This window comes from Centroberyx gerrardi, chromosome 1 (genome assembly GCF_048128805.1).
Source record: "Centroberyx gerrardi isolate f3 chromosome 1, fCenGer3.hap1.cur.20231027, whole genome shotgun sequence".
NCBI classification, from domain to species: domain Eukaryota; kingdom Metazoa; phylum Chordata; class Actinopteri; order Beryciformes; family Berycidae; genus Centroberyx; species Centroberyx gerrardi.
This window is the reverse complement of record NC_135997.1, coordinates 18,809,437-18,835,777: the sequence shown is the minus strand read 5'-3', so window position 1 is coordinate 18,835,777 and position 26,341 is coordinate 18,809,437. Positions and strand designations below refer to the sequence as shown.

At 41.4% G+C, this 26,341-nt stretch overlaps 1 protein-coding gene across 1 annotated transcript in view; it reads left to right on the top strand.

Annotated features, from left to right (window-relative positions):
- The window catches only part of spon1a (spondin 1a), a 71,126-nt gene extending 57,030 nt beyond the window's left edge, over positions 1-14,096 (top strand). Inside the window, exons 7-16 of the mRNA XM_071907085.1 lie at positions 358-422; positions 4,483-4,684; positions 6,766-6,906; positions 9,242-9,317; positions 9,435-9,617; positions 11,910-12,080; positions 12,251-12,418; positions 12,622-12,786; positions 13,560-13,826; positions 13,931-14,096. Coding sequence (XP_071763186.1) covers positions 358-422; positions 4,483-4,684; positions 6,766-6,906; positions 9,242-9,317; positions 9,435-9,617; positions 11,910-12,080; positions 12,251-12,418; positions 12,622-12,786; positions 13,560-13,826; positions 13,931-14,094 — 1,602 coding nt within the window. The 3' untranslated portion in view covers positions 14,095-14,096. The remainder of the gene's footprint in view (positions 1-357; positions 423-4,482; positions 4,685-6,765; positions 6,907-9,241; positions 9,318-9,434; positions 9,618-11,909; positions 12,081-12,250; positions 12,419-12,621; positions 12,787-13,559; positions 13,827-13,930) is intronic.
- Positions 14,097-26,341: the final 12,245 nt, after the last annotated feature.

Genomic DNA, 26,341 nt, shown 5'->3' with positions numbered 1-26,341 from the left:
GTGTATGGACTGTTAATCTGATCTGAGGCCAGTGCCCACAAAAGGCAGCGACACATTCTGCCCCCGAGTGCCCAGAGCTACTGATGAAATATTTATTCAGATTTTATGAATTGATGATGCTGATACTCCATCTTGAATGGCACTCTGTACTCATCATTGATGCGTCATAGAGAAAGAACGGGTGGTGAGGAGGGAAATGAAAGTCTTCCGCTGATCCTTTCTTCTTTCACCTGTGAGATTGATGGTTCAAGTGGAATGTGTTCATTCTCTTAGGTGACTGAGATTGAGTTTTGTTTCTCTCCATTTCTCTCTCTCTCTCTCTCTCTCTCTCTCTCTCCCCCTTTCTCTCTCCCCCAGGGTGATGATGTCTTGACAGTCATCAAAATGAAGGCGCAGTGGCCGGCCTGGCAACCACTGAATGTGTAAGCATTACATCATCATCATAATGCCCTCCTCCCCCCTTCCATGGAAATAACCATTCTTATCATCTGTTTTGTTACACTGCCTTTCCCTTTTCCTCCCATTCCCTTCAGCCTTCTGCCACACACACACACACACACACACACACACACACACACACACACACACACACACACACACACGTCTTACTGTCATCACAGAGCAAAGCCTCTTTAATTAGTCACTTGCTGCCACATGAATTCACATAAAAACTTAGGCTTCCTAGGTTTTTGAAGCTGGGGTGTCAGAATATTTAAAACTTAGCAGTCCAAAGTTGGATTCCCAACTTGTTGATCTGTGATGACCCAGCTGAAAGGCGCCCTGAAACTGCCAGCTACACCAGGCTCACCAGTGTGCCTTTTACTCCTAAATTCATAAAGTGCCATTTAATCTCTTATTCATGAGAAAAACAGTGAGCTAGTTGACACAGCTAGCGCAGAAGAACTTCAGTGGTAAAGGCCTGTGCAGTGGTGTTTCCTCAACCACAGACCCTCAGCGAGGGTCTTGGGTTTAGACTCCAAAGGGAAGAGCACAGCCAGGGGTAGAAGCAATCATATCCACAACGGATAATTGGCTTGCTTTGTTATTTATATGCAAGGAATTAATTGTATCATGCAGTGGTTGTGTAAATGCATGAAATCAACCACGTTGGTTAGGGGCAAGAGGAAGGAATGGAACGGATACAGATGATTGTAGTCATGTCATGCATAGAGAAATACATATCTTCCATGTATTTAATTTCATTTCCTCATGCTTGAAGTAGACAGCAGAAAGGGTTAAATGTGTGTTTTGCTCCACCAATTGGAGGATGCACCTTGTTAATCTTCAAAAGAGGCTCTAGAGATTTCATTAGCTTTACGTTTGAGCATGGATGCAAAATGCATATTGGTGTCAGCATATTTTATGGTTAGATGTGTGTGTGTGCGTGTGTATGCGTGTGTGTGTGTGTGTGCATGTGTGTCTGTGTGTGCATATCAATTCCAACAGTACAATGTACGGTGAACGTGTGTGGATGGGCATGTGCATGCTTATGTGATTGTGTGTGTTCCCATGTATGTTTCCACTTTCAGGTGTGTATGTCTGTGCATAAAGAACGTGTGTTTTGCTAGGTGATGTAACGCCAGAAAATATTTCTCTCAATCAAGGATAATATTCTCCTCTAAGTTCCACATCCAGACTTCAGGCGGACTTATTTTTAAAATTCGACCCTCAATTAACACTTCCAATTTCCCTTGCTTTGAAAAAGAGGATGAGAGAGAGACAGAGAAACAAAGAGAAAGCAAACAGAAAGTGAGAATAAGGAATTGATTAATTAAAGCTTGTGAGCACGCTGGGGCTTAATTACATTGCTAGAGTTTCTGTTTCAGGTCAACGATGTGGTTAAGAACCGGTATGTGCTGCAACTGCCATTTCTACAGTGAAGTGCTTCCTCCTGAATCGAGCTTTCACATTCATTTGACTATAAAGAGGAAGATGGTTACTGGAACAAAGGGCAAAGCAGCAGAGAAGTGGAAGGGAAGCGAGGGTGGGAGAAGAGGCATGAAGGAGGTGACAGCCATTATCACATGTTATAGCAGTATGTCCACAGCAATGAATCTCCAGAGAGAGAGAGAGAGAGAGAGAGAGAGAGAGAGAGAGAGAGAGAGGGGGAAATAAACGAAAGTATGGCAGGAATTTCTGAGCCATTTTATGCCGTGTAACAAGGTCAGAGCTAAGCTGATAGTGGAGATGAGTTTAAGGAGCTCGCTCAACTTATCGTTGACGGACACTGGTCTAATTAAAAACACAGCAGCACTAATGAAATTACCCCGTGCCCAGCTCATTTCCATTGAAGTCAGGGCACTGGGCAGTTGATAGGACTCTGTTAAGTGTTAAATGTTTCTGGTTTCACCTTTGTTCCTGAGTCTTTATTGACTTTTTTGTTTCTGGATGCTGTTCTAAAGCATCCTTTGGCACATATTTTTTTCTTTAATCTCTGGCAGAAGGGATGTTTATGTTACACACAGGAGAGAATCAAGGTTACATGTAACTTTGCACCTAGGATCAGGACTACGTAAAATTGTGATGACTTGGGGTCCTTGATTTCCTGTGGACTTGTCTGCTGAAGCGTTTCATCAGTACCATGTATAACTCTCATACACATTCAGCACACACACACACACACACACGCACACGCAAACCAAGCTCTCATAAAAGAAAGGGGCATATATTAGTGTGTGGAGAGAATGTGTGAATCCTCACAGTGCAGAGCCATCGCAGATGAGATGAACCTTCAATGATCCCCATGGGGAAATAAGGTCATTGCAGCAGCAAAGGTAATAGGATTCAGCAGGGAAAAAGACAAATACAATATAGCACAATAATAGAATACAAAAGAAGCAATTAATCAGAAATGAAGCAATAAAGCAATAAAATAAAATGAAAACAATTGTGGAGTTCTATAAATGAAGAGTTCTGTTAGAACATGAGATAACCACCATTTAAAAAAACATGACACCCACTCTGCAATATTGACTGCTGGCATGAAAGTTACTGTTTCCACTCACTCACTCACTCACTCACTCACTCACTCACTCATTCACTCACTCACTCACCAATTACTCCACATATCCTCCCTATTAGACAATGCTATCATATTCAAATCTTTGCACCAATTCTGGTGAAAACACAGACTCTCTTTGTTCCATTCCATCCTCCCTCCTCCTATACTGGATTAAAACGGTGGCACCCATGACAGCTACCTCCACGGCACACAACTGCCTCCTCGTTTTCTCCCAACTCCCACTCTCTCTTGTCAGGCCTCTCCCTAATAACCAGAGGAGCACTTTGGTGTTCCGTGGGGTACATCTGATTAGCATCATCCATTCAGTCACCACCCAGCCGGGGAAATAAGTTGTCGAAAGCATGAAATAACGGGTTTTTGACGACAAGAACCCAGCTGTTAATGAGCTGCCTGCTTTATCTCTGTGTCGTGTGTGTGTGTACATGTGAATGTGGTGTGGCAATGTTAGAACGGAAAAAGGGGAAGGTAGGCTACTCGCAGCACATGAAAATAATAATGATTTCCACCAGGTATTTAGGTGACACACAGCATGTCTGACCATCTGTCTTGACCAATGATTGACAGTTAAACTAATTACACCGAGTACTAGCCCAAGCCAATGAGAGATTAATTAGGGGTTGGAAGATTATCATTGTAAAGTAGAATTATCACCTGGAACAATTAGCCGGTGATTCCTTTTCTCCTGTCACCGTGCCCGTGTAAATCCATTTGACTTCACCCACCCCACTGCTGTCCTCCCGCACACTGCTAATAATGGCCTCTAAGGATGTGAAATAGCCCTAATCCCCTGGGAACACACAACTTGACTCGTCTCTCCTGGGCCTCAGCTCACTGAGTACTGGAAGTCTGAGGTTTATCTCAGACAGCCACCTTGGCCCGACACAAAGGCGAGTTGTAATTGGCAGAAAAGACGGGACAGAGCGAAGGTGGGAGCAAATGAGCAAGGGATCCACAAACCTTGATAATTTTCAAGTTCCATTTTTTTTTATTAACTGGTTTATAAATGTGTCTAGGAGTGTTTTTACGTAGGTGTTTGTTTTGTATGAATGTTAGTAGGTGTGGTGCTGGTGGTATATGTGTGGGATGTTTGTCACATAGTATCGATTTCTCTCCTGACCTGGAACATGCTTCTCTCCACCCACTCACTTCTTTGTTTGCATGCTCACTCACTCACACTTGACTTGACACTCGAGCCTGAGGTAGAAAGTTAGGTGACTTGTGGTCCTTGACTTGCTGGAATGGGACAAACTAGGGGGTCTCATGCAGCGCTGATGGGTGTGTTTTCTCTTGTAGAGCCCAAAATAAGGCAATAATCTCTCTCTCTCTCTCCTCTCTCTCTCTCTCTCTCTCTCTCTCTCTGTCTCTCTCTCTCTGTCTCTCTGTCTGTCTGTCTGTCTCTCCCACTCACTCTCTCTCTCACACACACACACCACATAACTCATGCTCACCCTCTTCCTCAGGCGGGCCGCACCCTCAGCAGAGTTCTCGGTGGACCGGGTCCGTCACCTTATGTCCTTCCTCACCATGCTGGGGCCCAGCCCAGACTGGAATGTGGGCCTGTCTGCTGAGGACCTGTGTACCAAGGAGTGTGGGTGGGCCCAGAGGGTGGTCCAGGACATGATCCCCTGGGACGCAGGCACTGACAGTGGGGTGACTTACGAGGTCAGTGAGAGCATTCAAATATTTTGGTATCAATTAGTTACAATTGGATAGATATAGCTTTCTAAAGCAACATTTCACACCGGTTTAACATTTTCACTCCCTTGCATGCATAGGAGTTCAGGAGTATAACCTTGACAATATTACCTGGGCCTAAGGTGCACAATGGCAAAACTAGCTTTTCAAAATGAAAGCTAGTGTGTTTTGACGTGAGAGGGTCAAATGTTCAAGAACTCTTATAATTGAATATAATTGCTCTAGTATGAGACTCTTTAGGCAGTTCTCAAATTCAAAGTATCTTGAGCTTCTCTGAGTTGCACTTCTCAAAATATCAGTTCTTAGTTCTAATTATGTTTAACTATAACTATATTTAATGCAATGTGAAATCTGTGAATGCTTTTGTGGGATGCACTTTTGGAAGTTCTGGGAAACACCTCTAAAGCTTAAGTCTCCAGTGGTCTTTACTTTGCTTGTAGTGCTGTATAGGCTCTGGGAAAACGAGCTCAGGACATTTGGAGAATAATCTGTTTAATCTCTACTGTTCTATCTACTTTGGATGTTTTTTTTTCCGACGTCTGGCTCAGACCCCTGACGTTTCCAGTCAAAACCAAAACAGCGTCCGTCGTGTACAAAATGTGCAATTCAACTCAGGTTACAACCCCAAAGTCCCATAGCAATCACACCCCATTGCAAACTGTTCTTTCCTCCACCCTTTACCCCCTTGTTAACCTTCATCCTTACTCTCACCACCAGCTGAATCTTCTCTTCGCACTCACATTTCGACCTTGTCATTATACCCACCTCTTCCTTTCACCTCACTGCCTGCTCACATTCACATTCCTCTGATCCTTCCCTCTCTCACATCTTCACATGCTGCCAGTCTGCAACCATTCCAGTGTCATCACCCATCTATTTCTGCTTTAACAGCCTTGAACGTCTTCCTCTCCCGCCCTCACCCTGAGGTGCTGTCTGCTGTCTCCTCAGTGTCTCCAGTCAGCAGTAACAGATGAGGCTGTGTGTCTATGTGTGTGTGTGTGTGTGTGTGTGTGTGTGTGTGTGTGTGTCTGACCAAATTGTATGACTGCATGTATGAAACCTTTGGCTGATCCCTCAGAGCTCACAGACGAACCCATTGAACTGCACGCTCTTGCTTGTTTTGGCTGGCTCCAGGAATGATTTCACTCTTCCTCTTCTTCTTCTTCTTCTTCTTCTTCTCTCTCTCTCTCTCTCTCTCTTACACACACACACACACACATATATTTCTCATTTGGTAACCATTCCTGTTTTTGCTTTTGCTAACACTTTTTGGCTCACTAGGGTTAAAGAGGGCTTGTGTAAGAGCAGCTCAAGAGACAAAAAGATAAGTTGCAGTTTGCTTTATTACTCAGCAGTCTGGTTACAGTAATATGAATTATGTGCCCCGTGGTCCCGTGTGAAGATATTTAAATTTGGTTTATCAATGATGGCATGAACGGCCAAAATTTTTACTAGTGTGTGCACAGGCCCTTTAACTAAAGGGTAACTGTTCTTTTATAATGCTTGTTTCTCACAACTATTACAAAGTAATAAAGGTACAGGCCTCTAATTGAATAATGGGATTCATCCTGTTTGCCATTGCTTATTTGTACTAATTAGTGGCCAGCCTCATTACGCCCTCTCCCCATCTCCCTCTCTCTTTCTCTCACACACAAACACCATCCCTGCCTGTTTTCTCTGTGTGGCCTCAGTGGGAGGTGAATGAATGGTCTGTGCTCCGGTCCTCTGCCTACTGACAGCCTCTGGCGGTGGCGCTTCTATCAGCCCCCTGCTGGCAGACCTTTACTGTCGACTAATAGGAGCATCTCCCATATAAACCACAGCGCTCCTCCACAACTGCTCTTCGACTTTGTGACTTGTCCTTTGTGTGACTTGTACTTTGTGCGACTTTGAGTGACTTTATGCTAAAGAAAGCCTGACAGTGTGTTATTGTTGTGAAGTCCCAAAGATCCATGCATTACAAGTCCATGTATTTTCTTTTCTTGTTTGTGTGTGTGTGTGTGTGTGTATGAGTGTTTATTTTTTGTGTCCATGTGTGTTTCCCTCAGTCTCCCAACAAGCCGTCGCTGCCCCAGGACAAGATACGTCCCCTGACCAGTCTGGATCATCCGCAGAGCCCTTTCTATGACCCCGAGGGGGGCGCCATCACTCCTGTGGCCAGGGTGATGGTGGAGCGCATCGCCAGAAAGGTCTGTTGTTTTCATACCAGTCAGCTCTCACTGCAAATACACACAGGCTATCTCAGCACTTGCAGGCTACAGATTACTTGGTCTTTCTTCATGGCTTTTAGCGTCTCAAAGCTATTCATTCTTACAATTTTACAGTAAACGACAGGGGGCACAGCCAGAAGTCAAGGCTAAAATGAATAAAACACATGTTTAGATTTGGTTTACATCTAAAAATGTGTTTCTCTCCACAATCATTTTTTATTCACTTGATACCCTTGCTTTGTTTCTACCTGCAGGGTTTATTATCCTCAACTACTTCCATCTCAGTTCAACTCCAGTCCTTCACTCTTAGCCCTTGTTGACTCCATGCTGAATCATAATGAGATTCACATCAAAATTGAAGTGGCATTGTTCAGTTTTTCAAGCCAGCATAGTGAAATATAGATGCCATTTAAAGATTCAAAAGCAGTTTGAAAGAAAGAGCTTTCACCTCTACTCATCCCTGCTCAGCAGGTATAATGATGAGAAAAGCTTTTGAAACTGGGGAGAAAAGGAATATAAGCTGTCATAAAAATGTAATTCATTTGAATAAATAAAATATGCACAACCAAATTCAAGTAAATTAAATAACTAGATTTCAAAGCATGTAGGATACAATCACAAATGGAAATGTAGTATTTCTTCAACCAATGGATAATGATTATAATTGCTGAAGTCATCCCCTGGCAATATATAACCAATTAATTAAAGGGTCATATTTTAACCAATGACATCTAGTGTTAAAGTTAACATATATCAAGTATTGCAAATTACATCATACCTCAGCTGTTAAACCCTCAGTCAAATGTGTTTTAATGCAACTCCAGAAAAGAAACACTTTTAAACTGGGACACTTAAGCCAATAAAGAGGACATAAAACACACACAAAAAAACATTTATGTCAGCTATAAAGCAGCACTCTCTATGCCAAACGTCCCTAATTATAATTTGGTGGCTCTGTGGGTGGTGAAAAGCATCCTGGGGGAACTCAGGCTGGATGCCAGACTGAGAATGACAACAGGATAAAAGCTTAACAGTCCTTCAGTGGCATCTAGAGGCAGCTATAGGTATTTTGGGTGATTATGTACATGAGTCTGTGACTTTCCTACTTCTTTTATTTGCACAACCCATTTTTCATGATTCAATCCGTTTTCTGTAAAAGATTACGCAATTGTGGAATCGTGGAAAACCAGGGCGATTAACACAGAGAGCGCTCTGAGTCAGACAGACTGGGGAATGAGTCTCACTACTCCAAATGGCCCTCCCCTTATCAATCAATGGATTGAATATTACCTACACAGAAACTTGCATTTACAAGTATACGCACATGCACACACACACATACAAGGAAAGTCAAGGATACAGAAAACAGTTCCTTTCACACACTGTGTGGCTGCCATTAACAACTGATATTAGACAGCATATTACCAAATGTGTGGCTCTACTCTTCAGCAGACCTATCATCAGAAGGCGTCTCATCACTAGCATCTGATCATGGCCTTACTAAGACAATTATCTGGTACTTGTAGCCTGGTTGAGGCTTGTTAGATTTACAGCACAGACAACCTTTAAAATTTCTTCCGAGCTCAGCATCAAAAATAACAACCACTAGGATGTTAGAAAGGTCAGTATTAAGTGGACTTAGAAGATGAGTGTCTTAGCAGTTGTGTAGTTATACATCATTCCAGAGGGTATGCCAAGTCCTTGGAAATCAAATCAACAACTCTGTAAGCATGGTAACTGTTTGATGACATTCGGTGCAATATATATCACTTGGTGGATGCTTTTAAGTGAAGCACCTCACAGTATCATGACTGCATACATTTACACATGGGTGGCTTGAGCCATACAGGACCAATACATAGGAACATACTGTAGTTCCAGTTATCTGTTCATGGTCATGGTGCAGGAAGCAGGATCAGGAAGATCTAGCTCAAGTAAAACCTGTTACCTTTATTTCATGGTAAAATGACAATGCCCTCATCAATTCTTAGAGACTGAATAGTCAGCAGAGTGTAGGAATTAGTTTCCACATAAGTCTCACGGTACACAGATTCATACTGCATTCATAACAGAGAAACACAAACACACACACAGGCACACACTCAGAACCAGTCACATGCAGATGTGTGGACAAGCGTTGTTATATACCTTTATGTGTCTTCTCCCTGTGCATTGTGTTCTTATCTTTATATAGTCAAGGTAAAGAGAATTTGGAGGCTGCATGCTTAAGCTCATCTTCCCATTTACCTGCTATCGCTCTCTCTCTGAGTGGTAAAGTATATTGCACCATCATGGTGTTTCTGTGTGTCCGCAGGGCGAACAGTGTAACATCGTGCCAGATAACGTGGATGACATAGTAGCAGATATTGCCCAGGAAGAGAAAGAGGAAGGTCTGGATCCTGCCCCCCCTCTCTCTCTGTGTGTCTCTTTCTCTTACACCATACTGAAAGCATAGCTAACAGCAGCAGGTTATGATAGTATCTCCGTTCCCTTTTACCACCCTGCAGATGATACACCTGAGACGTGCATCTACTCCAACTGGTCTCCGTGGTCCGCCTGCAGCTCAGCCACTTGTGAAAAGGGCAAGCGGATGAGGCAGAGGATGCTGAAGGCCCAGTTGGACCTTAGTGTTCCCTGCCCACACACCCAGGACTTTGAGCCTTGCATGGGGCCTGGCTGCAGTGATGAGGGTGAGTATCTATCCAAGGCCACTCATTATTTAATTTCCAGTCAAAACGGCAATTAAGTGCAAGTTATGTATTTTTCAGTGTAAGAAAAACATGCAGGAAACATATTTAACACACAATTACACAAAAGCCTCCACAACTAAATATAATATCACATTTTTCAGTATTTAGTGTGTCCACCCTTTTCTTTATTACAGCTTACATTCTTTTCGGGAGACTTTTTCAGATCTGAAGCAAGAGTGGAGCTTGATTTTTTCGTATCTCTCAAAGATGAAAGCTTTAAGTTCTGTCTACCTGATGGTGATAGTTTCGGTGGTCTATCAGCTCCTGTGCAGTCATTAGGAGTCCCATTTTCTCTATATCTTCCAATGCTTTTTTGAACTCCTCTTTTGGAAACTTTGTTTTTTCACTTATTTTCCTTTCCTGACTTTCACCTTCCTTATGCAAGTGTATTATCTTATATCTAATCTCATCAGAAATATCGACTTTAGCCATTTTAGATGCACATGAGAAAGAAATGTGCAAGGCAACTAAGGTGTGTTTGGGTTGTTGTTTGTGTGAAAGTTAGTGTCGCTTTTGAAGGGAAAGTGTGCTAACATGCCAGACACTTTTGGAACAACCTTTGCTGGTTTTAAGACTGGAAGGATGTAAGAAGTAAAGTGGCAGTAAGGTGAACAAACCTAAACACTGGACAAATTAAATACTGATAGATTTTATATTATACTTAGTGGTGGGGGGTTTTGAGTAATTTTCTGTTAAATATATGTTTCCTGCATTATTGTAAAAAAAAAAAATAATCTCTACTGAATGGCCGATTGACTGGAAATTAAATAAACTAAAGGATGGTCTCTGACTTCTGCACACTGTACTGTATGTAGAAAATGACATCATTTATATTGGAGAAGAGAACACGTCATTCCAGTCATGAGGTCCATCAGATATCCAAATGAATCCTGGTTGCCTGAAAGCGTAGGTTCTTGTGTTCAGTATCCACTGAGCCCCTTTATGAGCATTGTGAGTGTTTTTCATCATCTTTGGTAGCATTTTAGGGTTATTGCCTCGATTCATGACCTGACACTCTAAAAGGTCAGGGCTGGTTTTAAGCCGGTCTTTACTGGTGTAGTGGCCATCGATAATTCCCATTGCTCATTTGTACAACAGCCAATAAAGTTTTAGCTGCAGAGAGGTGAACGACACCACTGCGTTTATGAGGTAGGCTTTTAAATATTGTAGCGATTCAAGTTACATACACAGGAGGCCATTGAATACATTTTGCATATAAGATGTTAGAAGTAATTCACTTAGGAAATTATGTCCTTGCTGGCTATTGACAGAGACTATAAACTTTTCTGTGTAATATATGAAATGTGTTGCTTCACAAAGGCAGTAGTAGTATGGAGAGATTCATTATAGTTATCTGTTGTATACACTGCCATTTTGTTTGCATTTATCTCTTGTTTTCCCTTTGTAAAGGACCTGTACTTATTGAGAAGAAAGTCCTATGTGACAACAGCAAAAAATACTGTATTAATTCTGTAAGAGCCAACACAGTGGACTATATGACCATTTGTTTATTTTGTGCATATTACTTTTATTTTTTGGACATTTAAAAACAATTTTGTTAGTTCTGCTCTGTCATTGTAGTATTGTTATGTTGTTGTAGTGAGATGTCACTGGCTGAAGTTAAGTGCATCTCATAGTGCCTTTGTGCAGGAATAGCAGTAGTTCAGTAAGTCAGGGAGGAAGGACATTGCAGTTTTAATGCTCGCCACTAGGTGGAGATGCTCCATATGTTGGTTTGTCTGAGGAGGGAGTTTTTGGGGTTCATATAGACTTCCATTCATTTTGGATGCTCATTTACTTTCATTTACTTACAACTGTGGCAGTTCTCTTTACTTGTCAGTAGATGGCAGATCAGCATTTAGCATATTTCAGGTCACTTTCCAAATCTTCAAAATGGACTGACTGTTGTGTGTTTAGTGCTTGAGACTGACTGTTGCCATTGTTGTTGGTTGCTTGGCTATCATGCCATGTCATGTTGTGGATTGTATTAACTGTCAGAAATGGAAGGGAGAAATGTCATTGTTTCCCTTCTTGTAAAGAGGGCTAGCAGCTATTAGCAGAGATCAGTGGCCACCCAGTAAAACTTCTTGCTTTTTGTAATTTATTTAAATTCAAGACTGTCAGTGTTGACAGGCAACTAAGAATCCAACACGAACAGTTTCTCAATAACCAACATCATAGACCCGCTTCAGGTCTCGCTGACATCTACCCCTTTGGCCTCTGACCCCTTAGACGCATCCACCTGTATGATGTCAGAGTGGATCACCTGGTCTCCATGTAGTGTGTCCTGCGGGATGGGCACGCGTTCCCGGGAGCGTTATGTTAAGCAGTTCCCCGATGACGGCTCAGTCTGCACCCTGCCCACAGAGGAGACGGACAAGTGTGTCGTCAACGAGGAATGCTGTGAGTTTCCCTGACTCCTTTTTGACAAACTCCTCCATTACCACATGACCTGCCAGGTGTATGTCAACCAGACGTCTCTGTTGTACTCCCAGTCCATTCAATTCATACTGTAGATCTATGCATATGGTTAATATATAAGTAGTGCTCTAGGTATTACCCTGTCTCCCCAGCCCCCAGCAGTTGCCTGGTTACAGAGTGGGGCGAGTGGGACGTCTGCAGTGCTACTTGTGGCCTTGGCATGAAGAGGAGAGAGCGCATGGTGAAGATGCCTCCTGCTGACGGCTCGATCTGTGGGGCAGAGGTGCTGGAGGTGGAGAAGTGCATGATGCCAGAATGTCGTGAGTAGCAACATTGTCAGGACCAAGGCTGCCCTCGTCCTTACAATTTGATGAAATATATAGTCTCATTCCCAAATGTTTTTTCCAACTGTGATCTGATAAGGTAGATAGTTTACATGAGTCACGCATATATGCTTCTGATATGAAAATAAACACCCAAACACTGGAAGTCATTTTTACTGAGTGAATCCCGTTGTGTACAGACACCATCCCCTGCATGCTGACTCCATGGTCAGACTGGAGTGACTGCAGTGTGACATGTGGGAAGGGATTACGGACGCGCCAGCGAATGCTCAAGTCCCCTGTGGAGCTGGGGGAGTGTACAGAAGAGTTGGAACAGGTGGAGAAGTGCATGCTACCAGAGTGTCGTAAGTAATAAACACTCCCCATGTACACACACAAAGACCTGAATACAGATGTATAATTTATGATGATTAATGATTATGTCCTTTTTGTTATGCACCCTGGTGCCTTGATGCAGATGTAGGTACTCACTGAACCTTACTCCACAGTACACAGTGCAGAGAAGGAGAGAAGTGGACAACCTCTGCTTATTTGCCTACACTCCAAATTTACCGTAATTCACTGTTTGCTGGTTTATATGAGAGCTAACAAATGAGTTCATTTCCCCTATTCACATTTGAGCTGCAATTAAAATTCCTGTCAAGTGCACTAAATGACTGTGCAGACATGGAAAGGATTGTTTTCTAGGAAATCAGAGGCCTAACTTGAGGAAGGGATAATAAAGAATATCATTTAAAAAGCAGAAATTGTGGGTTTAGTCCTTGTAGAGGGAACTGTAAGACCACCATGAAAGGAGCTGCAATGTTGTGTTTCTGTCAGGTTATCAAACTGAGAAAAAATATCTTGTAGTGATTTTTTTTTATTCAACACCTCTGTTGTTCTTTGTTTCATCATTTTAAGATAAGACTCACACTATAATTCCTGGAGGGTTATTATGCATTCATGACATTTGTACAGTAGGACATAGCTCATAGTATCTTGGAGATGTGTAGTTTCCCAGATTGTGTCATCCGTATCACTCCTGATATCTTACTTCATCTTGCTGCTCTGTCCTCCCGTCTCATCAGTTATTACTCTCTCTTTAATTTTCTTTCTGTTTGTCCGATTGTCTTCTCAGCTACAGACTGTCTGGTGACAGAGTGGACCGAATGGTCAGAGTGCAATAAGTCCTGTGGGAAGGGTCATATGATCCGGACACGCATAGTGAAGCTGGAGCCTCAGTTCGGAGGAGACCCCTGCCCAGAGACCATCCAGAGGAGGAAGTGTAAGATCCGGAAGTGCAGCCGTGGCCAGGCCAACAGCGACGAGAAGAAACGACGCAAGGAGCAGCGCGAAAAGAGGAGGAGCAAACAGGGCAGGGCAGAGGTCACTGCTGAGCATCCAGGTCGGTATCCCTCTTCATCACTTTCAGAATTACAAAACAACACATAAAAAAAACGCAGTATTTTCACAGTCTATCTCTCCCCTTTCTTTGACTTCTGTCCTCAGTGTGTAAAATGAGGCCGTGGTCAAGTTGGACAGAATGTACCAAGCTGTGCGGAGGAGGGATTCAGGAGCGGCTCATGACAGTTAAGCTGAGGTTTAAGATTGCCCAGCTGCCCAGCTGCAAGGACAGGAAGGAGATCAGGGCATGTAATGTGCACCCCTGCTAGGAGGGAGTAGGGGAACAGGGGTGGGGTGGAACGCGGGGAGGGTGGGTGGGTGGGATGACAGTGGGGATGGGAACAGGACAGGGCGTGGCACACTGTCACACAATGATCCAATGCACTCTGTTTAGGGCTGAAATGGCACATACTTGAATCAGTACTGGTTGAATCCAGAGACCAGTTAGTGTCTGTCGGACTTCTCTGGATCTCTGAGATGTGCATCAGTCATCCTGTGCTTTCAGGTCAAAGGCCAAAGACAAACTTAAAGGCCTCAATGGAAAGCTCTGGATTTAAACCAGACTGATTCTTCTGTGCTTTCAAACTAGCTCTGTTACATATAAGATTCTTTTGCAAGATTACTGTAAACTTGTTGTGGTATAATATATCTTGAAAAATGATAATTATGAAATATGAATTGATTTAATAAGATATAGAACTGTTATATCTTGTGGTATCCTTCAGTAGTACATTATATTCCAGAACTTAAAAGCACAGGTGCCCAGCCATTCCAGTATTTTATATGCCTTCAAATAATGCTGTTTCTAGGACACAAAATGCCCCCATGACTTTTTACCCAGCTATATTACTGTACATGTAGATGCACCACGATTGAGATCTATATGATTTTGAGCATTATTAGAAGATTTTGTTATTTTTTGCTGTGGATTTTTTGATAAGAATGTCTCCCAAGATTCTTACCAAAGTCTTGTGTAGATGTTTTGTAGATGTTCCCCTCTCCTTCTCTTTTTCTCTGTTCCTCTAACATATTAATATTTTGGAATAATATCACCTTTACAATAAAAGTAAATGTGACAACTTGTCACCTGGATGTGTCTTTTCTTTTGGGGGGAAAGGTGCTGTATAATGTGAGCTATTTGTGCCTTACACGTTTTCCGCCACTAGATGGCGATAGCTAGCTTAGAACTGAGAACCTTTGTATATCACAGGTGAACTGACATTCACACCTGAGCCTGTAGGCCCAATCACTGCTTTACTAATTCACTCATCTACATAATGATGTTTGACCAAAGTCTCTGAGTGTCCATCTGATGGAATGAGAGTAAATAAATGGTTTGTATTTATATATATATATATATATATATATATATATATATATATATATATAGCCCTTGTGGGCATTAGACACACATACACACACACACGTACATGTACAGTATATAGGCACCTCTCACACATATATATATATATACAGTGTATATATAGTATATATACAGTATATAGAGAGGGGAAGAGATATATTATTATATATTATATTACATATTATAATGACCACAAGGGGGCAGTAAAGACTTACTGTTAATCAGAGAGCTATTTCAATTTTGATTAATCTAAAATTAACTCTGAAGTTAACTGTGTGATGAATAAAAAAAAAATCCGAAATAAGAGAAGGACATTTTTTTGCACCTTTTCTATGGTAATTTGCTCTGCAAATATGTGGCAATGCCTGAAACTGTTCAAGGGAATAGACGTTATCATTCTTATCAAATTGCAGACCTTATAGCTGCTAGTCAGAGATAGCTAGATGGGACACTGAAATTATTTTACAGCATGGCCATAACAGTAGACCTGGTCTTCAATTTCTGTTTCTACAGAGAGGATTTGCTTTAATGGAACATAGACGTGGGAGAGCATTGAGTTTTCATGTAGGCTACTGGCTGGCATCTTGAAAGGATCTTTTCCCTTCGTCTGGTGGAATAGCTGGGGGATGGGATTGGGGATGGTGTCATGCTTTCCTCAGTGTGGAACTCTGGGGACAGGGGTGAAAAATTCAATACACACACATCACAATGCCATTCCTGTTTCCATGCCAACCACACACAAGGGGGAAGCCTACACACTTAACAGGCGATGGAAACATTGAGGGTGAATTATCATGGCTGTGATTAAACTGATAAAACAGAAATACCATGGAGATGAAAACGTGGTAGACAAGGTAGACGTGATAAAAGAACTGCATGGATAAAGAAGAGACTTGAGTCTGTCGAAGGATTGGACAAATAATGTTGTCTCTTTATGTGTGTGTTTGTGTGTGCGTGTGTGTATGTGTGTGTGTAATCTGGAAGAAAACCCCTCTAGACCTCATCCAGGCTGGCTCTGCTTACGCTGGTGGTAAAGCAACACAGCTTTGCAGATCTAAGCTCAGACTCAGACTGGAAGTGGGCTAGATTGTCAACCCAAAGATGCAGTTATGCAAGTAGACCTGCTAGGTCTCTGTGGTTTTGTAATGAGTTTCCTTGGTGTGCAGACATGTTCATAAATATTCATTGAGCAGGCCACACAGCTGACATAAAAAGTGGACAGCTGGATCATCATGAATATTGCTAAAAACATGGAATAGTCAGAACGGCTAGGAACTCAACTAAGCATGTACTGAACAAAAGATGGGATTTTGAATGTCTCACATTGGCTATCCATCCTCTTCCTCATATACCATTTTTTGCACAGTGCTCCAAAGGCGTCAACAGCTAGCCTAATCATTTAGCTACATGATGTGGGGAATGGGGGAGCTCAAGCTTCACTGCCACAGGCGTTAAGCAGCATCTAACCGCAGACATAGGTTATCTTTTAGCATGAAGGTATCCTTCAGCTGAACCATCACCTTTTTGACAGATTGGTCTTCTTGTTTATGCGCCTCAATGTGTTTGCAAGGCAAGATGCATTGCAATGTCCTATCTTTATTTCAAATATGCCTCAGGCAAAAGACTTGTAGAAGCAGTCTCCAGTGGGTTTATGCCTATAAGATGTGTTGCAGTATAAAAACTCAAATACTCTATAGGTCATGAACATTAGTCTCTCATTTGTTATCTATCAGCAATTTCAGATTTTACATCTTGACGATCTTGCACAGGGCAGGAACCTTTACACATCAGGTTCAGTATTTCAGTTCAATAGAAATAATGTTGAAATAATGTTTTCATCGCACATTTCTATCAAATCTATCTATCATCTTGTGGATATAGCTCTAGGCTAAATTATAGGCAACATTTTAGGGAATGTGTCAAACCCTGGGGCAGGAAAAGAAACCCTTGTGTTAGGATTGTGCAGCTTTTCTATAGGTTGATTATAAATCACAATGACTGCAGGTAGGATAATAACAATGCTGTGTGCAATGTCTCCTGTGTATCTGCTACTGAGATGAGGTTGTCTAAATAATCCATTGTCCTGATGCTTTATGTTCTGATGGAAGATAGTGCTGCCTCTTCGCATTTATTTAGTGGAGCTACAGTTAGAACACAGACTGAACACTTGGTAGGTGACACACCAGGCTATTCATGTAAAGGCAAACCTGATGTGTTTGGGCAGAATAGGCACATGAAAATATGCACCTGTCAGATCTGTGGTTGTGAACCAATGGGGAAGGAGAACTGCTTCTAACACTCGTCGTAGACTCGTCGCATTTTCATCTTGGAATGTCACAGGTGTTTTTAAGGCCCTAAGGTCTAGTTTAGGGTGTAAGCCTTTATCTTATTTTAGAACTACAATGAAGCCAGTGTGTGTGTGTGTTTGTGTGTGTGTGTGTGTGTGTGTGTGTGTGAGAGAGTGAGTGAGTGAGTGAGCTTGCCTAACTGCTTAGGGAAAAGGGGGAGCCTTTGAAGTCATATGGCCAATACACTATGCCCGGATAACCTTGGTTGGCCATGAGAGAGAAGCTTCAGTTAAAGTAATAATCCATGACATTTTCATGTAGATACATTTCTGCTTTGCTATTCTGTATCACCGACTGATTTAACACTATAGTGATTCAACCTATACCCAGTTCACCCAGCCACCACAGTTGAACTACTTACCATCCAAGATGATAAAATAATAAATACATCTTGGGGATTATCACTTCAAAGCCACATTGGTCCCAGAAAGACCCTGGCACGTAAAATAATTGTTTGATAGGGACCTTCCATTCAAAAGGCCACTTTTAATTGAATTGTTCAAGCCAACAGTTTGAGGAATAGGCAAACATGAACCACTGGGTGTTACCATTTGGTCTGATTTTAGCAGTTAAAGGTCCCATATTCTACAATTTCCAGTGTTTTATTTTATGTCTTGAGGTCCATTCAAAGCTGTTTGTGTGGTGTCATGCACCAAAAACACTCTCAATCCATTTTTACATGTTCATTTGCAGCATCTCTCTGAGCCTTACCAAGAACAGGCTGTTTCTGTTGCTGTGCCTTTAAGGCTTATTAATATTAACGACCCCTCTGTTCTGATTGGCTAACAGTTTCAAGTGAGTGAAACATGAGACACCACAGACACGGCAGCTGCAGACAGCAACAGGTAGGGAAAACTCTCCGGTAATAAACAATGACAATCGCTCAACCGCTTTGAAAAAAACATTTTGTTAAACTATTATTTCTTACAAAAATGACAATGAGCGAACCTTTGTGACGCCACAAAGTTACGGAAGTCCAAACTGCTCATTTAGAGGCTCGGTTTTCTAATATGGATTGTGTGGATTTAGTTGGCGACCGTGCGTTTTGATACTTTCACAATGTTTAGATAGCACATCCAACTCCTTTATAATCAAAGAGGCAAGGGAAATCCTGTTTTACACGATATGGGACCTTTAAATTGTACATAGGAACATATACATAGGCTACAATATATGGTGCAAACTCTGAATACATATTTAAGTACTGTAACACAAAATGACCAGATGCTGAGTCTAGGTCTAGATCAGTAGTGACTATACAAAGTAATTCTTCTATACTGCTATGAATGAAGATTAAATTGAAATTGATGAATTCCAGTTTGATCTTGTACATTGGGCTTTCAGCCAGTTAAAGGAGACAAATCAGGTAAAATTGCTGTAAATCTAGCGAAGCATGGGATTAGGTCCAGAGATCAATGCTTGCTGTGGTATTCAACGCAGTTAGCAGTAGCCTTTTTGGTGTTGTAGGAGCAAATGTGCATATGATCTTGGGGTAAGATGACCAGATCTGGAGGAAATCCAGGTTTCTGGCTATGTAACATTACAGCCCAATGAAAAAGGCAAGGGGTAAGAAAGGAGGTAGCTGTGATGCCTAATACGCTTGCTACTAACTGAGAAAATGCAATCTAGCCATCCAGGTTAGTTATTTAGCCTAGCTGACCTTCTAAATTCAAACTAGCCACACTAGGTCATGAATGCTAATGAACGACAAAAATAAGTCATTGCTATATATATTTTGATTGGTTTTCCTTTTTTGCCATTCAGGTTTGCCAGTTAGCTAATTTGCAGTCTATGGTTCTTTGGCTCTCCCATTGAAGATTAACTCAACCAATGAGATTATTTCTGCCTCCAGAGCAGCTCTACCTCCAAGAAATGTTTGTATAACTAAAAGTCCAATCTGCCACGGGTTTTGTTTTGTATTCGTTATTTTGTGCCTCCTGTATAGCTTATCTCATAAGTAGGCTACAACCTTGGCTATTCTAAACCCTTATTTGACCGTCTGCATACCTAAATCTGTTGCAACAAAATATCTTTGGTTATAAGAGGTTTGCATTGTACTGTACAATACAAACCTCGCCATCTTAAGGAGTGCAATTTGTACGGTATATGTACTTAAACTAGTGGATGTGGCTGTCTGCTTAAAATGCATGTGAGAGGCAATCCAACAGCATGATTACGCAACTGTTACCTTATATCATCATAGAGCAATTTAAGCTCTTAATTATGACACACGTGATCGCTCACACTCCCCAGGCTGTGATCTACATGATTATATGCATAAGGCTCAGTAAATATATCACCACTCTTTCTCCAGCTTCTAATGACATCTTTTCATAAAACACTGTCCCTTATAACTACAACATCTTCTCCAAATTGTAGTATATGGCAGATTTTGCCAGCATGCCATATATTACATCTGTCTCATAATGTGACAAGCTCTAATTCTTGTTTGAACAGCTTGAGCAATGATTTTTGAAGTAAGCATTATGAATGACAGTGAAAAACCTCATCTGCATGGGGTTGTTTATTCAAAATGTATACAAAGTGGAGTCTAACTGTTCTATTTCATTTTGACAGCAGGCAATGTATGTTTAGTTTGGTACAGGCAGTGTGGGCCACCGACATGAGAAGGAAGGGTTAAACCATTATTGTGTGGAACGAGAGTGTGGGGTGGAGGATATGGAAGATCATGTCGCTATGATAGGGTTGATAAATCTATCTCGCCTTGGTTTGATTTGTCTGTGAGGTGTGAAAGCCTTTTTGGATGGGACAGGGTCAGTCTTTTCATTGACAAAACATAAGACAAGAAGAGAGTAAAAAAGAAAATATCAGTGGCTTTTCAGTTTTAGGTAGCTCAGGTAGCTTCCTTCTTCATTGGCTTCACAGGCAGTCCATCTGCCTGGACAGAGCCAGAGGAAATATAGGATTTCATAAACTAATAAACCTTGGAGGAAAAATCGATATGATGGCTAGACCTGCAAAGGCTCTTTTCCACAAATTTATAGACCATTGCAGAGCATCATGGCCTGAGTTTATAACCTGTGAAGCCTTGGAGCAGGAGGAATCAGTGGAATGTCAGTTAGCATTAGTGCATATTCAGAATGTAATCTAATGTGATCTCCTTTTAAGACAAGGCAATCTGCCCAGTTAAACAATTATAGACTTAAAGGTACTAGAAGGCTTCTTATTTAACTGTCTTGGGAATTCATTACAAATCTGCATTTTGTTTTCAGCTAAAGTTAAAAATGAGAACTAAGTTGTAACTCTAGATTTAGGAGGGGAAGTCATCTGCTGTAAGTCCCATTTTAGCTACCTAACACTGGCATTTATTACTTATAAAGTAATAAATGGCTTGGCCCAAGCTTACATGATGGAGCCAAACCCAAGACACACTAATACAAGTCTAATACAAAGGGCAATTTACTGAGTGAATCGCCAATATACTGTAAGATGAAATAAAAGCATGTTTTCAGAAAACAATAGAAATTACCTAATGTGAAAATATTTTTCAACTGGTAGAGACCAAACAACCAAACAACTCCTCTGACAAATTCAGAGCAGAATGATTTTTAGGAATTTAAAAAATTACATTTGTTGTGCCAAGTATAACAATTTCAAATTGTATCATGATTAGAGTTAGGACAGTTTTGAGTAGGGGTGTTTCTCTCCAAGCAATATGATGCATTGCGATACAATGCAATACGATACAATGTGATTCAATACTGTACAGACAGTTCCATTATACTTCTACGATAGTTTTGCCACTGGTTACAAGAAGGAATCTTTAGGCATGAATCAATCCACTTATGTGTGAGAGAGAAAGATGCACATAAAAATGGTCTCCTTCACATTTTGATGACCACAATAATATCCTATTTGGAATCTCATTTGCTGATAGTAAAAACTGAAAATCAGTCAGACAACCTGGGGATCTACTTTCCAGTGAAGCCCTGCCTACCTGTTATACCTCGGCTCCAGTGTGTGCAGCAGGTGTCCAAACCCTTCATTCTCCTCCACACTATATAGTTGCAGATCCTTACATATAAACAGTGTAATGGCTTCAGTAATCGATTTTGACAGTGCAGAGCTGTTGGCGAGTGGAGCATGGAAGAACATTTTGATACCTTTTTCGTCACTAGTGCTAAAGCTAGCTGCAGGTGATGAGGGGCAAGCAGGGACTCTGTCTCCCAGAGCGAGTCCAAGGCGTCTCTCAGAATGGGTCGTGAGATTAGTACTGTCACCTGTTTATTTCACTGCTGCTCCACGTTTTGCATATTGCCACACTTTATCATGTTTTCCGTCTTTATTCTAAAACCCAAAGTGGGTCCACACTTGTGATTTATAGATGTTTTGTTCATCACATCTTTGCTCTTCATTGGTCGACATTCTTGACAAAATGGTCAGAGGAGCACAACACTGGAAGAGACAAGCGGACTTGGAGGGAGAGAAACACACAAGGAATAGCCTAAATTACATCATTATGTGCTAAAATAGAAAAAAGATACGCGTGTCATATTGGCCTTTTCCAACAGAGAAGCCCGCATTGATTTAGCTGTGATTCCCTCCCAACTTCCCTCTCTCACCCCTAGTTTAGAGACATCTGACATTTCATGTTGGCTAGACAATCTATATTGTATTATGGCAATTTGTATCCCTGGGTTTTACAGGGAAATATAAGAGTGTATCATCTAAATAGCAGTTGAAAGGAATATACAAATTATGTGGCTAAATGGGAGCACAACAGCTTTTAACAAAAGATTACAGCCAATTAACCAATTCTTATGCCACACCCACTTGTAGGCTCCACCCACTTTGCAGACAGGGTGTGCTACTGTTACCAACACTTGCACATCAGTATTTGTCTGTTAGTACATGATGACATTCACCTACTACTGAGCTTTACTCATGTATGGATTATGGTCATGTTGACCTGATCTACAAACTGTTCTTCTGAAATGTCTGATTAATTTAAGATGCATAAGTCTAGAGAATACATCAGTGCGAAGCCTTCAAGAGGAGAATGCTAAGAGCACAGTTAACCTAGTTTGTATTTAGCCCTGGGCTGTAAAAAGCCTCTTTGGAGGCATGGGTCATAATTAAGGTCCACTATTATACATGTTTCATTTCTAAACTGTAATGGCTATTCTGTTTATTGTCCTACTCATTTTTCTCTCTTTCATTTACTGTCATCCCTTTCTTGTGCTGGTAAAGAATAGGAAAACCTTTTTACAGTGATAGCACAAAATGATTTCCCTGTCATGTTATCTTGCCGTTGCTGGGGAAACGCATTTCGTAGGAATTCACTAAACAGTAATCTGAAATTGACTGGCATTCCACAGCAAGCCTAGAGACTCACTATGTGGCTTCTGTAGAGCCTGATTGTCATTGTTTAATTAAAGCTTGAGTGGGTGACAGCACAAATGAAAAAAGGAACATTTAATAATGTAAGATTATTGTCCGCCACAGTAAATAGTTTAAGTGTTATAATGCAAAATGATCTGTTTCTCCTGCTGATCACTGTTTCTCCTGAATTCAATCTAATAATTGTTCATTTTGTCTCACAGTCTTTGTAAATTATAATCTCAACAAGAAGGAGGTTTGGGATGAACTCCATGTATTTTAGAATATTCCTGTTGCCCTTCGGGACATGCTGGGAACTCAGATAGGTGGGAGTTTTTCACCCTGTGTAAGACAAAATCTGTGAGCTTGAGGGCGTAGTGTGGTGGATTACTGGGTTTCTTCTGTACCCATGGGAATTACTAGAGAGGCCCAAATACTGCCTCCTCATACATGTCACACCCATGCACGTGCACACACACACACACACACACTACTGTACAGTATTCGTTTAAGTACTAACATGAAATTCAAATTCAAATTGAAAATGCTATCAAAAATATAACAAAAAAGACAAACTATGAAACCCTGCAGAGAATTTGACCTATACTCTTTGCCCATTCTAATCATTTGAATTAAAAATAGAATATTATGTTTTCTTATCATGGTCTCTCCATTTCAGTGTTGACCAATATTCTGTGTTTCTACATATAATTGTCTTATGAAAGCTTGACAGTTGGCTGACAGCGTCATATCTTCAGGTTGATGTATTTGTGTTCTTGTGTATTAACACATAAAGTGTCTGTGCATTGCCCTGCCTACTCCACTGCCACATCAGCTATGAATGGTGAAGCGAACAGAGTGATTGAACTGAATGAGAACGGTTTGGGGTGTTAAATTCTGCTTTAGAGCCACATTGTTACCATGACAACACAGCCATCCCAGTAGTGGTAGTTTCCTTACAACTCTTAAGTTACCATGATCTTAAAGGGATATCTCACCCATTTTACATAATTTTCAATGGCTCTTCTCCCTTCAAAATTGCTAGTTAAGCAGTAGTGACAAAATCAACCTCATGCCAATACCAGGATTGTCTCCACTGCCAAATGGACACTCTTCCACAAAGTAAGATCACGATAGTGCACTCAAAGAGTGTAGAAAATGGCCTGTAAGTGGGGTGATCCAAAAGAAAGCTGTTCACATCCCATTCGATGTGCAAGAAAAACTCACCTAAAAACAACTTAGTTCAATTTGGCATGACTCCACTCAAATTTGGTAACCTACCAACACCCATCCACCATTTTAGGTACCCATTATTTTCAGGTCCGATTTCTTCATAGTTAGTTTCTACAAATTGTTCTTGTCACAATCTTCAAGTCGATACAGGCAGTGAGGTGTGGGGGGTTATGTCAGCTTTTGGTGTTGCTGCGAGGAATCTAACTGTCTGCATAAAATGGATTCTGTCAGTATAGCTCAACTTTTGAACTATTGTTAAATAATGTAAAATGGGAGACTCAAAACACTAAAGTTTCACCAAAACGTTCTAATTCAACTTGCACAAGAATACAGCGCTCTGTACTACATGGCGATTGTAACTGCAATCTGAGCCATGAATCTCTAATGAACCACAGATCATAGCTCAGCATATCACTCATGAATATACCATGCTAGTTGTAAGTGTAACATCAGTAATTCAGTCTGAGCTGCTTCATATTCCTTAGAAGCTTGGTTTCTTGAGAGCTTATTCTATAAGCTACTATATTTTACTATCAAACAAACCTATAGCTCTTTCCCTACAGCTCATACACAATCTCTTGAGTTTCCCTGACAACAGCTTCCATACCAACAGAAATCATGCTGTTGTTGTTGGTGCTACTGAATGGCGATGCGTGTGTATCCATACGTGGGCGTACATGTGTGTCTGTGTCTACACCGAGGGAGAGCTTCAATCCCCCTCTCCCACTAGTCATGGATCTGTTAATTCCTTCCCACCGTCCAGAGTGGATCTGAGACAGGATCGCAATGAATCAGTGAAAGGAGCATAGAAAACCAGCATCACACATCCATCTGTTCTCATCTATTTCCATCTCCTCTTTTCTTACTGTTGTTAGCCAAAGAATTAGAACATAAAAATAGGTAACTAGAAGGCGCTCAGAGAGCACAAGCCTCCGCCAACACTGAACAATTCTCCAACTTGCTGTTGCGCCCACAGACATCATTCCTATCACTTTCACATTTTAAGTTTAATTGATTTCTTGACCTTTTAAACATATCCTTAGGATTTGGAATCAAGTGTCTATCTCTGTTAGTTTCCTTGTTATGGCTGAAAAACTGTCGGTAATCATCTAAGGGTGGAAATCCCAGATCACCACCAAAATCTAATCAATTGTTCCATGGCCCAAGGCCTATCTGTCCACCAAATTTCATGGAAATCCATGAGTTTTTGAGATATCGTGCTAACAGATAGACAGACAAACAAACTAACAGGGGTGAAAACATAACATCCTTGGCAGAGATAATGATTTTGTGGGAGCTCATAACTTATGGTGAGGATTTAAAAAGATGCTGGCTATCAAATTTGCGAAGGGGGTTGATTCACTGTAGGCTAATCTGTTCTGGCAACCCTGTGGTACTTTTTACTCCATTGAATACTGCCAAGCCTCAACAGATTGCTTTAAAACCTCAAGACTGAGAAAGTCTTCTTCCCTCACTTTAAAGATCACCACATAACCACATGGCAGACTGACATACTCTAAATGTCCAGTTCTCAAATTCTCTGTATCGAGCCCTCTGGCTGCACCATTCTCCCATGCCTCTTTCAGTCTTCCTTAGTCTCTCTTAGTCTCCAACAAGCCTCCATCAACTGTTCCCTCTACTGGCTTGTGAGCGATAGACAGATGAAAGCATGGTTCCTGACAGCCCATGTCAGATTACATCACTGTCAGTGTGGCTGGTAACACAAAGGCACCGCACGCCTAGCAGGTGTGCTACTCCAACACCATACCAGACGGGACCCCAGATCTAAGATGGAGCTATGGCTGCAACAGCAGGGGGGAGCTTCTTCCTTACTGACTTCACAGCATCACAGGAGATGCTTGTCATATCTGAGATGAAGCTGTTTCTCTGTAATAGATTGCATGGATAAAAGCATACAATACCCACTAGTCTGTAGCTTTAGGAATTGAATTGAAAATGCTGCACTCATTGACAGAGCGTGCAGGTCAGCCGTAACATTTATGGCTGCATTGACATGTAGCTCTCTCACTAGACTGTGCTCAGTCAGGGAAAGCAGGAGGAGCAAAGAGAGATTATCTGAGAGTCAAGGAGTAGAGCTCAGTGGAGGAATGACCTGTTTACACAAGCTAATGGCTCCCCGAGCAGAGCCAGAGCATGTAATGGTTCCTACTAATGTGTTCTCACATCATTTAAAGCTCTCTCTCTTTCTCTCTCTCTCTCTCTCCCTCTTTG